The sequence below is a fragment of the Poecilia reticulata genome, chromosome 4 (genome assembly GCF_904066995.2).
Source record: "Poecilia reticulata chromosome 4, P_reticulata-male-v2, whole genome shotgun sequence".
Taxonomy (NCBI): Eukaryota; Metazoa; Chordata; class Actinopteri; order Cyprinodontiformes; family Poeciliidae; genus Poecilia; species Poecilia reticulata.
Window position 1 is genome coordinate 32,349,121 of NC_088833.1, and position 16,017 is coordinate 32,365,137.

Here is a 16,017-nt window from a genome sequence, read left to right on the forward strand (position 1 = left end):
CAAATACAGCGAAACAAGTAGGACCAACAATAAAAATGTCATTAAGCCTTATTACACTGTCAAATGATTTAATAAGAGTCAATAACAATTTATTTTACATCAAGTGGAACAAGTAGCACTAGTTATGAATGTCATTAAGTGTCATTACAGTGTCATTAATATTAACTCTTACCTTAAGTAAAGTGAAACTAGTAGCAACAATTATAAAGATGTCATTTAGTGTTATTACAGTGTCAAATGCTATGCTAACAGAGCCACTGATACTTACCTTAAGTGAAGTGAAAAACACTGGACTAATTATAACTACCATCATAGCTGTAGAACAAACCCTTTGTACATTGAAATAAAACAAGATAACTTGTTCTTCAAACAGAGGGTATAACATCTGATCAATATGTTGTTACTCTGAAATACTGATTGAAAAACTAAAACAGAATTACTTATTCTCTAACTTAAGAAAATAGGTTCTTTCAACAGTAAAAGTTTTTGCTTTGATTGTGTCAGCCATCTCCTCCTTCATTATAGCCTTCCTGAAATGCTCTGAAAACAGGAGATCTTCTTCTTGTCTTCATTTCCTGGCAGCAGCTCATTGAAGGTGTCCAGAAATGCTCCGAAATTACAGCTGTTCGTGCAGTAGTTAATCATGTTGAAAGCCTTTTCATGAATTCAAACTTGGTGAATCTCTTCTGGACAATCTCATAGTCGGTGACGACTTTTTTGCGGGGCAAAATGAATGCCTACAAGCTACTTGTTAAGCTTAAGGTGATGTATTGATATTAGCTAGCTAGTCATCTTTTAGCTAACTTTACCTGCATCCAACAGCTTTACTCAACAGTCTGTTGGTTTCGGGGAAAAACTGTGAAAAGTTCTTTGCGTTTTGCTGGTTTGATGCCATGATTCTAACACACCTGTGCAGCTCCAGCAGCAGCAGGTCTCCTTCGCGCACAGCGCGAGCGTCATAGCGCTCATGTTGCATTTAAAGGCGGCTCGGAAAAACAGGTTACCACATGTTAACAACGAATTAAACAGTATTAACTGCTGATAAAAGTGAGAGAAGACATAGATATGGGACGTGTGGAAGCCCCTACTGTATTAAATTGACAGGAATAACAGAGTTGACCATTGTAAGGTAAAAACCCAGCGCATACAGCGTTCAGGTTTTTTTCTTCATCTAGACGGCTTCCCGCGCCCCCCCTGCAATGGCAAGCCCCCCCACCCCCAGGGGGCGCACTACACAGTTTGGGAGCCTCTGCCGTAGGCTAACATGCCTTTAGCTTCATGTAGCTAAAGTTGCCAAAGCAAAGAACACAAGCACTGTGTCACATCAGCCAAGTTGCTAAATAATGCACATAAAGGATAACTTTGAACAACATATTAGCTTTTAATTTGCTACATTAAAATTGGAGGGGAAAAAAACCTATTTGCTTGTCTTTAAAATATATTTAATATTAAGGGCTAACCATACAGTAATGGAGTTTAATAACTTTAGCTAACATTAACTTACATCAAGGTAGGATTGGTTTGAATTGCTATAGAATTGTAATGAACAATTGACTATGTTCATTACAAAGAAAGTGTTGTTGTCCTCCGTCCCTGCGCCACCGCCAGCTACCACCAGAGGGGGTTTTCCCCAGCTCCCTTCCGATGCCCCACCCCACGGGTGTGTCACCACGCACCTGCCGATCATCAGATCATCACCAGGAGCTTAAGAGGAGCCACCTGACAACACTTCCTCGCCAGAGTGTTGATATCCGCGGTAACAGAAACTAGTAAGAAGGCCTTGTATTGTTAATTCTGCGTGCTCTAACGAATCCATCTCCTCACTCCAGGTTGAACCGAGTCCGAGAGCCGGATCGAATCCGAGACCTATCCATCCGTCAGCTCGACCCGGATTTCTCCGACGAGCACCCTCGGGCTGGTCCCTCTCTCCCTCAGCTCCCCGAACTGGCATCATTCTGGTTCCTGCTCCTCAGCCCTGACATTTCTGCTCTGCCTCCGGTCCACAGTCCCCCGGATCTGTTTGTTAATAAACCTTTGATCTCGAGCTTTCTCCTGAGTGTTTTGCTGCATGTGGGTTCAGTGTACTTCTAAAACCATGACAGAAAGAGAACATAATCAATGTTATTCTCTCAAAGAAAATGTAAAGTTAATAAGACACATACCTCATGTATGTATTAGGTCAGTGTTTTTCAACCACTGTTCCGCGTGTGCCGTGAGTGATCGTCAGGTGTGCCGTGGAAATTATTCAATTTCACCTACGGTACCGTATTTTCCGGACTATAAGCTGCTACTTTTTTCCTAAGCTTTGAACCATGCGGGTTGTAGCCCGGTTCAGCTTTTCTGTGGATTTTTCTTCAACCACCAGGGGGCTCTCTAGCAGGAAGTGAATCATTAGAAGTCAAAATTATAAATCAAAGAAGAACGCGCTAAATTTCCATTTAGAACAACCACATGCTAGCAGCAGGCATGACGGAGAAATGTTTTCAAACTCATATCATGCAGCTTTTAAGTTGAGGGCTGTCGATCTGCCACTACAGGAGGGAAATAGAGCCGCTGCATTTAAGCTCGGTGTGAACGAAACCATGGTTCGGCTTTGGAGACGGAGTGCTGCGTCCAGCAGGTTTATTAGGACGCAGCACTCTGCTGGGTCCTTATGAAAAACCGAGAGGAGCTTCCAGTTTTTTTTGTTGTTTTTTTTAATTGAGGGTGCTAGTATGGTGCGCTGTATAGTCCAAAAAATACGGTAATTGGTTTTAAAAGACTTTTTGAAAATAAATAATGCCATCTTCGTCGAGTGTCTGCCAGGAAATCAGCTGTTTTCATCCAAACATGCACAGGTGGGTTAACTATACAGATATTGACATTTTGTACATGCAACTCTTCATATTGTAACAGTGAATATAAAGTGAAATGTTTCCCAAATATTATTGCTTCTTTCAGAATACAAATTATTTTCTGTATTCCGGCTATAAGATGCTTGTTTGATTAGTTTGTAAAACACTTTGAAGTTTTCTACAACGTCTTTAAATTTAACACCACAGTGTTGTGGCTGTTCAGGTGTATTTTTGAACTGGATATGTTAAGTGCAATTTGGAATAAGAAATGTAAAATGTGATAAAAAATACATTTTTGGGTTCATTTGATTCCTATTCAAGATACTTTGATAAGAATGACTATATATGTAATATAGGCGGCTACAGAGTATCTTTGTTTCCATTTTTGGTTGGTGGTGTGCCTCATGATTTTTTAAATTAAAACAATGTACCTTGGCTCAAAAAAGGTTGAAAAATACTAGTGTTTTTCATACTTCGGCTTCTTTTTAAACAGAACGCCTGGCCATTATAACTTGTTAGGTTGGCCCCACAATATGGAAGATTTCTTCTTCACCCACACACTGCACGCCTGTTTGTGCACTGCTGCCTCTAACTGGTGGAGATGGTGTATTGCACTACTTAAAACAGCCTTAAATAATGTTTCAAATGCCAAGTTCATAAGTGTTTTGTAGACATCTTGCTGTAAAACTTTAGGATCAATTAAATTAAGAAATTTAAGACTAAACAACATGGCAGAGCAAAATAATATTACCACATAAAGCTAATTTTTAAAGTTTAATCGGTAATACTTTTATAACAAATTTATGTCAGATCATGATTTTTTGGTTAATGTCAAGTTGTCATAACAAAGACTTTTTTTATTGGCTCTAGTGGCCTTTATTTGATAGTTGGTAACGAGAGATGGGGAAAGATATGCGCCAAACGTCACCAGGCCGGGAATCGAACCTGCGACGGCCACGTCAAGGCCTCCATACATGGGTTGTGCTTACTTTATGCTTCCTAGATAACTTTTATGCAGAAAGACTCGTACTGCTACAGATCAGAAAAGGAATTAGAATTAGAATTACAAAGAATTTAGAATCCAGAAATACAGGAGCAGTCACTTAGTTACTTTTTATACTACTACTTGCTAGAAACTGTGACTACTCATTTTTAACCCAGAAAAGGACGTAGAACAAACTTAGAATTTGGCTGTTTAGCTTTAGATTATTATCAGTTATTTAGAAACTATGGAGTACTCAGTTTTAACCCAGAAAAGGAATTAGATTAGTCACACTTTAGCTTATTTTGTCAGAAACTGGAGAGTACTCACTATTTAGATACAGAGACCAGAAGCACAGAGGAAACTTTTGGATCTAGACTACTTTTTAGACTCCTGTTCTTCCAACCCATGGAATTAGACCAGAGGATACTTAGCAACACTGAACAGGAGCACCTAGTTTAGATACTTAGATCAACATTAGATTATTTTTCTCTTCTTTTGCTCTTTCCTTTTGGTTTGTTATTTTGTTTGTATTTCCCCTTTTAATTCCTGAAAAAGAACTTTGTATTTCCATGTTGCTGAAAATGTGCTATATAAATAGTACCAAAATAGCATACTTCAAGTATACGGAGGAGTCTGGCTTCAAATATGCTAAAATTTAACATACTTAGTATATATATATATTTCACCAGGGTAGAAGTACTTGCAAGTCTAGCATAGAGCTCCAGAAGGCTACAGCAGATAGACAACAAATGACCACAAAATAGTTATACACCTGGCACAGATTTAGCTTAGCACTAAAGCAGTCAAGCCTTTCTTAAAATGGTCAACCAGCTTATAGCATGTTTCCACTGGTAAATATATTGATGCTTTATCATTAGGCTCGAGGCCTTCGCAGCAACAGCACTTCGAAGGCCTTCTGTAATCATACCATTTATGTGAAGTCCCAAGCAGTGAAGCTTTCTACCAAATTAATTGGCTTTTTGGAGGCCTAAATATTTGTAACTGAAAACTCACTGCTTGGTGGACGCATCAGGCCTGTGTCAAAATTACATATTTTCAGGTCATCACAAAAATTGCAAAAGCCCTCCACCCCCCGGCTTAACAGCGCCACCCAGCAACATTTAAAGTAGCCTTTGCACCAGTACCACTAAGTACCATTCAAAGTAACCTTACTTTATTGTTGAGGCATAAAATTTGGTCCAGTTCTACAACTCCCTGAGATTTACAGAAAAATCTCTAGCAACCAACTTTGAATCGGCCTCAGCAGAAGGTGACAAACTGAACACCTAAAACTTTGGAGGCACAGACTTCAAAATCATTATGCAGATTTTTGAGACATTGAAGGCCAAAAGTTATCAAAACCTTTTCCATACATCAAGGCTTGTGGGCATGGCAATCCCTCGAAATCTGACCATTCACCTGAAATGTCAACATATATCTTAATTGAACCAATTACCACATTTTCCTCAGGTTTTTTTTATCTTAAGCCACTGTAAAAAGGATTACATTTCTGGCAAATATCTCTGAAATTTTCTAGAAAAAACAGCGAAATGTATGAACTTCAAGTCAAATATTTTACTGAAAAAAACCCAGAAATGTTTTAGATTACTCTCGGAAATAATAATAATAAAAAGTATATTTCCAAGTTTCAAAAGTCAATTTTTTTTCAACTTTTCTAACTCAGGAATGTCTGTGTTTTCTCTATTACATTTCTTAGAGTCATCTCAAGTTTTTTGGCAGAAATATACTTTTTTTCTAAGTGCAGTGGCTCTAATACTCCGTGGCCTAATATTAGTTAATTTTACTCTTGTTGCAGTTTGATCCATTCCATGAATTGCTGGCTTGTTCAGGATGCTGTTTTATGTGCAGGTTTGCATAACAATGATAAATAAACCTTTGGGATTGTAAAGCAAAAAATATATTTGATTTTGTCTTTGGTTGGTATACATGGATTTGACTTTTATGTTGAAAAAAAATCAAAGTTCAGGTCCGTTTGGTAAACCAGTAGGTGGTTAATATATAAATGGGCCACTTTGGATTGGAAAAATTGGGCCCCGAGGTCAAAAACGTTAAGAACCCCTGGCCTAGTAGACCGGTGCATGAACTGCACGAGAGCGTTGATGACAGCAAGCGGGTGGCATTGCTGTTTGTATGGAGGCATAAATTATGAGGCCTGCGCTGCGCTGCGCTGCGCTGCGCTGCGAGGGCTTCCAACGCTGCTTACAACTTTAACTGGTTATGAACTGCCAGGTGTTTGGCTCAAAAAAACTTCATGTCCTTTTTAACAACTTGTTAAAAACTTTTCCCACAGAGCAGCAGTCACAGGTGCAGCAGATAGGACATTTTTAACAGTTTAAAAACAAAATCTGTGCAAGTTTTTGCATCTCATTTTTGTTGAAGAAAAGTAGGAGAAAATATAACATTTTGTGACTAAAAACTGGCACATACAATAACTTTTTAAATATTATTTAGGCACCACTTATAAGCAAATATGGTAGGTTATGATCACTTTAATTCTTATTGACTGAGTAGATATGAAAGTTATATAAACCAAACTTACTGGATTTGGTTGTCCTGGCCTGAATAGGTTGAGTGAAAACTCCGAAGCCTCTTTCAGAGCGTGCTGCTATGGAAAACAAGTACAGCGTATCTGGCTTCAGACCATCAACGGCAAACGAGCCTGCTGCACTGAGAGAGACATGATGCTGTGAAGAGAAAAAATTTAACTAGAATTCACAGACTATTATTTAAATCTCAGGAAAAAGTAGACTGTCAGTTATGAGACCAAAATAATTTACACCTCTAAAAAATTTAGCTTTTAAAATAATTATGATGTATGGTCCCCTGCTCTTCATTCTCTATATGTTACGCCATGAACACATTATCCACCCAACATTGTGACGTGTCTCCACCAAATACATCACCTTAGTCCTTCCTTCCACAAGTAGCAACTGTCTGACTGACATCAAACTCAGTCACACTAACTTTCTAAAGCTCAACAGCAACAAAATAGAATTACTCATCACTGGTCCAAAATGACTGATCCTCTGTCCAGAACATCACCCTCCTTATTGATGGTCATGCAGTGCAGGTAACCAGGCTAAACAGACTTCCATGGCTGTGATGTTACAAAGAGAAGCATTCCGAGGTCCTTTCACTGGAACTAAGGCTAAGCACAGCTATTGAAAAACAACCTTACACCATAATCCTGGTTCCACCAAACTTTACACTTGGTACACTGCTGTCAGACAAGAACCGTTCTTCTGGCAATCGCCAAACTCAGACTCAGATTGGCAGATGGAGAAGCGTAATTTGTCACTCCAGAGAACACGCCTCCACCACTCTAAAGTGGTGGCAGCTTTACACCACTGCATCCAATGCTTTGCTTCACTTGGTGATATATGGTTTGGATGCAGCTGCTCCACCATGGAAACCCATTCCATGAAGCTCTCCTTGCACTGTTCCTGAGCTAATCTGAAGGCCACATGAAGTTTGGAGGTCAGTAGTTGGCGACGTCTTTGTACTATGTGATTCAGCATCCACTGACCTCACTCCCTCAGTTATGTGGCCTACCACTTTGTGGCTGTTGTTCCCCAAACTCTTCCATTTTCTTATAAATCAGCTGACAGTTGACATTGGAATATTTAGGGCTGAGGAAATATGACTAGATTTGTTGCACAGGTGGCAACCTATCACAGTTCCACACTGGAATTCACTGAGCTCCCGAGAGAGACCCATAGTTTCACAAATGTTTATAGAAACAGTCTGCATGGCCATTTTATACACCTGTGGCCATGGAAGTGATTGAATCACCTCATTCAATCAAGCAAATCAAGTGATTCTGATCATTTGGGTGGGTGAGAAAATAATTTTGGCACAATAGTGTATGTTTTACTTGAATCCAAACACATGGAAACCTTTGCATTGAAATACAGCATTTCATTTCTGGGTAAATTTACCTTGTTTGTGGGGCTGTTGGCCTCCCAGTAACTTAGTTCATAACTGATGATGTGGTCTTGGACAGGCCAAAGCCAATACAGCATTATCCGGGTGTCCAGTTCTGCCTCGGCCTCAAAACCAGATGGCTTGAGTGGAACTGAAAGCATGAACATAACAACCAGAAGACAATAGATGACAGCCCTTTATATCAGCCGGTTAGAAAAAAGGTTATTTTAATAAAGAATTACAACTGAATGATTACCAAGTATATGGAAAAATGAACTAAGAATAATTAGTGTACAACTTAAAAGAGTTGTACACAATGACAACTCTTTTAAGTTAAAAGCAATCATCTCTACTTTTTTTCCATTTCTTCTCTAACTTTGTGACAACTCCCAGATTAAACTTTCCTTTGATGTTTGAGGAGTAACAGATATTTTTATCTAACTTAGTGATGGTAAATACTGATAAGATCATAAAAAGTTTGTGCTTTTTGATGTGGTCTATGCAACTACACCCAAAATCAGTTCCGTTATCTAAATAAATGTAAACAATCATAGCTCAGTTAAATTCAACGTGGGGAGAATTTCAGGTTAAGTGGTCTAGTAACACTTTAATTGATGGGGTGTGCATGAGACTGACATGACACTGTCATAAACATGACATAACACGTCATGAACATGAAGGAGTCTTTATGAATGTCTGACTGTTATGAATCTGTTGTCATTCGGTAAATAATGACACTCTTAATGCAAAATTGCTCTAAAAGGTGCATTAAAAGTGCTGACTGTGCATTATTTTGTAATGCACAATATGACTGTTGTCATGACACTTCATGACAACAATCTAGACATTTATTATACCCCTTCATGTTCATGACTGTGTCCCAATTCAGGGTCTGCATCCTCCGAAGGACGGATTTGTAGGCAGATTACATCATAGTGTGGCGACAAGCCCTGTCTGAATTCAAAGACTTTTTCAAATGTGACCTCCAAATGTTTCTTTCTTTTCCCCAGATTTGAAGGATGGGTCCGGTGTATCCTTCACGGCTCACCATGTCCCATAATTCATTGCGGGTTCAAACCGGGCATGCAGACGAAGCAGCAATGACGGTAAAGAGCGACAAATTATTTTATTATATTACACTTTAAATGACACAACGTGATTTTGTACAACATTTTTAGACGAGAATGTAAATGTGTAAGTCTCAAATATCTAGTCAGTTCACCAAAACGCTTTCCCCAATGAGTGGAAGTTAAACACCGATATTATTCAGATAGGTAATATCTAGTTATAAAATGTTTGGTTTACTACAGTATTTAATTTATTAAATCGGTTTGATTGATTAAAGTTAAGCCTTCAGACATACTAGTTTTATTTTACTGTAATGGCTTACCTGAAATCTGGAGAGTATTATATTTGGAAATAAATAATTTGCTAATATTTATTCCTTTATTCCTACATGTTCAAACAATACATGGGCAATACATGTTTGAACATTTTAGAATCAAACTAACAGATTTAAAATGAAACAGAAATCAAGATTAATATATGACTTAAAAACTTCGGCTCCATTGTTTTTTTTTCTTCTCTGCTCTTTCCTTCACGCAATCAGGGTTGCTAGGCAACATAAGTTTCACTGGAGTGGGGGTGAGGACAATTGGTGAAGGCTAGACCTACACAAATTCACAGCTTTTCTCTTCCGGTCGTCGTTTATTTACGGTCTACTTAGACTGGGTCCTTCGAAGGACGTCGACCCAGAATTTGGACACAGCTGTTATGTCATGTTTATGACAGTATCATGTCAGTCTTATGCACACCCCGTCAAATAAAGTGTTACCAGTAGTCCTTGCCCTGAAAAAGTTTGAGAAACATTAGAACATTAGAATTTCTTTGGTTCACCCCTGCTAAAAGGTTTCATCTTAGGACCTCTTACTTAAAGAGGCTCCTGCTAGCCTAGCGGTTCTCAACGTGTGCGGTACCGCCCCCCAGGGGGCGTTCAGAGGATGGCAGGGGCGCTGGCGGACATTTTTACAAAAGGGGGGCGCTGGGATGCCTTTGGGGGGCGTTTGGTCGAAGGTAAACTTTACACCTTAAATGCACAACAACACCAGTTTAGACTTTGAGCAACTTGGTAAAACTGTATTGTGTAACATTAAACCATGCTTGGCTGCAACTGTATCGATGGCAGCTCTTCTTCTATTCAGTGTTTGTAGCTTCTGTTAGCTTCTTGGCGCAGCTCCGTTCTCCTGCTACTGGTAGCTAAAATCACGATACCCTCACTGTATCCCTCTGAAAAATGAACCCATTTAAATCAAGAAATCCCTCCATGGCTGATACCACGATAGAGAGCCTTCATTTTATAGCGTTAACACGGTGCTGTAAGTGGTCCGGTATGAAACGGGGTGATAGAACAACACAGCACTTTTAAATTTCAATAATCAGAATGCAGAAATTGTTTCAGTTGTTTTAAAAGGTTTATGTCAGTCTGCCTTTTCCCCATCAATACGCTTCCCGACCGCCCTGCACCTTAGGGGTTAAAAAAAAAAGAAAAACAAAAGAAGCAATGCACATTGCACAAAAGTCTGAAACAGGAGAAGCGGGACATAAAACGGAGCGACGAACTAGATGTGAATTATGGCATAAAAACAGAGAATCTGACGCTGAACAGTGAAAAAATCAACACATGATGTGAAACACATGACGATTAGGCGGCACAGCAGGTGATGAGTGAAGATTATTCGTCTTATATTATTCGTCTTATAATGGATAAATGATCAAATAAATGTAGCAACAGGAAAGAAACTAAAGTGGACATAACAATAAACCAAGAGAGGATAATACTAATCAAAGGAAACTAAATGTAAATGAATGAAGAACAAAATCCAAGAATAAACTATTCCTCTGTATTTACAGAGGAATAAACTGGTATGGCAAGACCTTTCGAGCAATAATTAATACAGAGACTGTATGGCAAGAATAAACCGACACTATTTCCAGATAAAAAGTAAAATAATATTGTTGAAATGTCATGGGTTTAAGAACATATCTAGTACTGAGAATAAATATATCTTACAGACCATAACGGTAAAGAACTGATCACTTATTTATGTTTTTAATTAGATTTGATATATTAATTTCTTCAGTATTATTTTTCATGTCAGTGTTAATGTCATGAGGCTGATGACTCCATGACACTTTCAATTTGACTCATTAGGATTTGAATAAGAACCAGATTTGTTTTTTAATTTCTGTCCAGTAAAACTATTAATCTATAATCAATAGACAGGTCTATATAAAGATGTAATCCATGTTTCTGTCTCATATTTGTTTGGCATTAAAAGGATCTGGAACTTTTATTTTTCCACTGAAAGCTCTGGTTTGCACAATAAATGCCATGTGGGTGAAGTTTTATGGATGATACTCTGATGTCCCATTCTCCTGAAGGCAGCACAGAGCTGCACCACCAGAAACTGACAAACACTGAAGAGAAGAAGAGTTATGATTAATGTAGTTACAGTTCTATCCATGTTTTAATGTTGCAGAGCTCAGTCGTTTTGCAAATAGATCAGTTTAAACTGGCATGTTGAACATCTTTTATCTGGTCATTTTGTGGAATATTTAACAACTAGAAAATGGCACAAAATAAGAATATTTTTTCCACTCTGATTGGCTGCTGTTAGACCTACAGATTTTAACTTGAATGTTTGTTGCATTTTTCATAGACGCCTGTGAAAATAATTTCTATTCCCATGACTTTTTTGTTCTCTGGGAAATTATTTTTGATGATAAATACAGAAACAAGCATAAAAATCAAAACATCTACAATAGTGATAGTTATATTAATGATAAAATAATGGTCAGTGCAAAATAGCCTGCAAATTCTTTGGTGGGGGGCAGAGAGGGACCTGGATAAAGGCTGGGGGGGCGCTGGGCCGAAAAAGGTTGAGAAACACTGAACTACCCCAAATTATGACAAGTGGGAGCTTGCTTGCCCACCGAGTATGTTTTTGATGAGTGATAATATAAATCTCAAAAAGTGGATTTTGATTAATAACTGGAACATTAAGCTTGGTCTTATTTGAAATATTTTATGATTGTTGATTATTTTGATGACGTTTGAGAAAATGTCATGTTTGTTCTTTGTTGCCTCATGAGCAAGGTGCTTTATATGCTTGCTGTAAAGCACCTTGAATTGCCTGTTGCTGCACATGTTTTGCAGCATTGAAAGCACATCCATGGGGGGAGACAGGACTGAAAGACAAGACACATGAAATTGTAAGAGCAGGGGAAGGGGGTGCAAGCATAGAGTAATGTAATCGGACCAGGGGACTAAGATAAGAGCAAAGGAAGGGAATTGTATACCAACTAATGTAAGAGCAGGCAGCCCAATCCAGGATATTTATGGGAAAATAATAATAATAGCGGGAAAGGGAAGTAAAAAAAACAATAGTTACTGTGGGGGACCCTCACCTCCTTGCTGGGTTTTTAACTGCAGAACATCAGACAGTGGCCCATCTCCCATAGATGTGAAGCCAAGCATCCTTAGGCTGTAAGTGATGTTAGGCGTGAGTTCTGAGATGGACGTGAACTTGCTGTCATTGGTGTTATGTATCTGCCAGGTGCTGAGTGGATTAGTGGGCTCAGAACTGTAGAAGATCCGATAACCTTGCAGTTGACCATTTGGCTCCTCAGGAAATTCCCACTCCACCAGTATGGTGGTGGAGCTCAATAATCGTGCCCGTACATGAAGCGGTGGTGATGATGGTGCCTGCTCACCTGTACGAATTTCCACAATACTGCTTGGAGGCCCACGCCCAACACTATTAGAGGCCAGGACACGGAATTCATATTCAGAGAAGGGGCTAAGACCGCCAATGCTGTAGCGAGTTGAGGCTACACCATCTATCTCCTGAAAATCATTGCCAGAAGTTTTAGAACGGTACTGAACCAAATAGTAGGACACAGGCTCGGCGTTCCCAGACTTCCATGTTAAAGTAACACTGGTGGCTGTGGTCTCTACCACCTGCAGAAAGATGGGCATCTTCGGAAGAGCTGTCAGAAAATTAAGACAGGAGGTTTAGCAAGACAAAAAATGATTTCTGTTCTCACATAAACCCAACTGCTTAATTGTATTGGAAGTCTTTTAGCTTATATTACTAAATATTATGCTAATAATTAAACTTTTTAACCATACAGTTTGCAAAGCAAGAGGTGTACAGGATGTGAATGATGTGAATAACATCGCATAACATATATATGCTATATATGTGAATAACATACAGGGTTTCCCCCAGTGTATTATAAGAAAAAATACATATCACTTAATTTATTTTTTTTAATCTTAAAGTCTCTGCTGTTCTGACAGTTTCAATCGCGGAGCACATTTATTGATAAAAGATAGGTTTATAGTTTACGCATTTAAAGCCAGCAGAGCAGGCCAATCACACATCTGGTGCCTCTGCTTTATCTCTTAAGTTTACCTCATCGCGCGCCTCCTTTCACTCAAACTGGACACAGGGTGACCTGTACGGATATTTGCATCAATTCTCTGTGAGGAATTATGGTCTTTGGAGAACTTTCAAGGTAGGAGTTTAAAACGAACCGCGTTGGCTCTGGTTGTGCAGCTCTGTGAACCACAGGAATAATTTGTAGTCACGGTTTCATAGGTGCACATTGAGGGAGTAGTGAAAATGATTTATCTTTGTGAACAATGATGCTTGTTCACAAACATAATTCACAAACATAATTGTTTGTTCACATAATTGTGAACAAACAATTATTTACATCTCAACACGTCAGCGTCAGCCTTGGCTCCAGACGAGTTTAACGGGGGCTTATTTTAGGGGGGCATTTATATTTGTGACTAGTAAAACACAACATTATTTGAATCGGTTCATGTGTGGTGTGTGACTCCTGCCATGTTGCTGGACACAAGAACCGATCAAACCTGTTTTACTTTTATTGGCTCATGTGTCACAGAGGTTCGGAAAATTGGCAATTCAAAATTGTGCCGTGTAAACCATACCTAAGATTCACAAGCTCTACTCCTCTCCTCTCATCTCCCTGACTCTGGTCATTTACACGTCCCTTCAAAATAAGATACAGATGCGAAGCAAAAACGAAAATTTTACTTTCAAGAAAATATTATTTCACAATAACGACAAATCAATGGGAGCCCTGTGCATTGTTTCTCTGCTACAAGACGGTCTCATCAAGGAGTGATGAGAGACAATGACACCCATGCTCAGTGTGCTTGGTCTCTATGTCTCGAAGTAGTTTAAGCTTCCTTGCCTCATTAGCGAGCCAGTCGCCGCATATCATGCGGGCTTGGAGCGGGCTTGGAATGTGGGACTCGCCTACCGGTCCGGAATAAATCCATTCTCCTATCTCTTCTCTGGGCCTTTTCCTCTTCACAAATAAACTTTCCAAAGACACCTGATCTGTTTCTTACTCATGTTGCTGAGTGTGGAAATATTTAATTATTTTTTTGTGCTGCCCGGTACCAATTGGTCTACGGACCGGTACCAGTTCACAGCTGGGGGGTTTGGGACCACTGGCTACTTGTTAACACGCTTAAGGTGCTATACTGGTATTGCTAGTCATCTTTTGGCTAACATTACCTGCATCCAACAGTATTACTCAACTAAGTCGGTTAGTTTGGGGGAACAACTATGCAAAGTTCTTTGCGTTTTTTTTTCTGGTTTGCCATCATGATTCTAACCCACACCTGAGCAGCTCTGCACAGCAGCAGCAGGTCTCCTTCACTGCTGCTTTAGTGTGACCTAAAAACATCAGCACCACTAACAGCTTATGCGTTAGATTTAGTGAAATCTGGGACAGTGGAAATAGTTTAATTGGCCAACATCAAAAGCAATACATTATAATTGTCGTGAAGTGTGGGTGGATGGTGGTGAGGATAACACAGGCAAACCCAGGTGGTAGAAAATAAATTAATATTTAATGATGAAATACAACTCGTACACAGTTCGGGCCTCTCCTTGGGCTACCACCTTATCGTGGTGGAGGGATTTGAGTGTCCCAATGATCCTAGGAGTTATGCTGTCTGGGGCTTTATGCCCCTGGTAGGGTCACCCAAGGCAGACAGGTCCTAGGTGAGGAACCAGACAAAGCGCAGCTTGAAGACCCCTATGATGAACACAAACTTTGGACTTCGTTTTCCCTCGCCCGGACGTGGGTCACTGGGGCCCCACTCTGGAGCCAGGCCTGGTGTGGGGCACGATGGCGAGCGCCTGGTGGCTGGGCTTTTACCCACGGAGCCCGGCCGGGCTCAGCCCAAAGAAGAGACGTGGGTCCCCCTTCCGATGTGCTCACCACCTGTCGGAGGGGCAAAAGGGGTTGGGTGCACTGTGCTATGGGCGGCAGCCGAGGGAGGGGAACCTGGCGGTCTGATCCTCGGCTGCAGAAGCTGGCTCTTGGGACGTGGAACGTCACCTCTCTGGTGGGGAAGGAACCGGAGCTAGTGTGTGAGAGGTTCCGGATAGCAATAGTCGGCCTCACCTCGACACATGGCTCTGGTTCTGGAACCAGTCTCCTTGAGAGGGGCTGGACGTACTTCAACTCTGGAGTTGCCCATGGTGAGAGGCGCCGGGCTGGAGTGGGCATACTTGTTGCCCCCCATCTGGGCGCCTGTACATTGGGGTTCACCCTGTTGAATGAGAGGGTAGCCTCCCTCCGCCTACGGGTGGGGGGACGGATTCTGACTCTTGTTTGTGCTTACGGGCAAAACAGCAGTTTGGATAACCCACCCTTCTTGGAGTCCTTAGAGGGGGTACTGGAGAGTGTCCCTCCTGGGGACTCCCTTGTTCTACTGTGGGACTTCAACGCTCACGTGGGCAATGACAGTGAGACAGTGGTTGGGAGGAACGGCCTACCCGATCTGAACTCGAGTGGTGTTCTGTTGTTGGACTTCTGTGCTCGTCACGGATTGTCCATCACGAACACCATGTTCAAGCATAAGGGTGTCCTTAGTTCGATGATTGACTTTGTCATCGTCTCTTCGGATTTGCGGCCGTATGTCTTGGACACTCGGGTGAAGAGAGGTGCGGAGCTGTCCACTGACCACTACCTGGTGGCGAGTTGGCTCCGGTGGTGGGGGAGGAAGCTGGTCAGACCTGGCAGGCCCAAACGTGTAGTGAGGGTCTGCTGAGAACGTCTGGGGGAGTCCCCTGTGAGACGGAGCTTCAACTCCCATCTCCGGCAGAACTTCGAACACGTTCTGGGGGATGTGGGGGACAT

General features: G+C 40.7%; 1 protein-coding gene and 1 long non-coding RNA gene across 2 annotated transcripts in view; one reads left to right on the forward strand and one right to left on the reverse strand.

Moving 5' to 3' along the window:
- The window catches only part of ptprfa (protein tyrosine phosphatase receptor type Fa), a 163,656-nt gene that overhangs the window by 80,825 nt on the left and 66,814 nt on the right, over positions 1–16,017 (reverse strand). The window contains exons 10-12 of the mRNA XM_081606667.1: positions 12,232–12,813; positions 7,779–7,915; positions 6,380–6,524 (exon numbers count right to left, since the gene is read on the reverse strand). Coding sequence (XP_081462793.1) covers positions 6,380–6,524; positions 7,779–7,915; positions 12,232–12,813 — 864 coding nt within the window. The remainder of the gene's footprint in view (positions 1–6,379; positions 6,525–7,778; positions 7,916–12,231; positions 12,814–16,017) is intronic.
- LOC145551523 (uncharacterized) lies at positions 562–9,675 on the forward strand. The gene is made up of 3 exons (XR_014087393.1): positions 562–1,756; positions 1,830–2,837; positions 8,775–9,675. It is a non-coding gene; the product is annotated as an uncharacterized LOC145551523 (long non-coding RNA).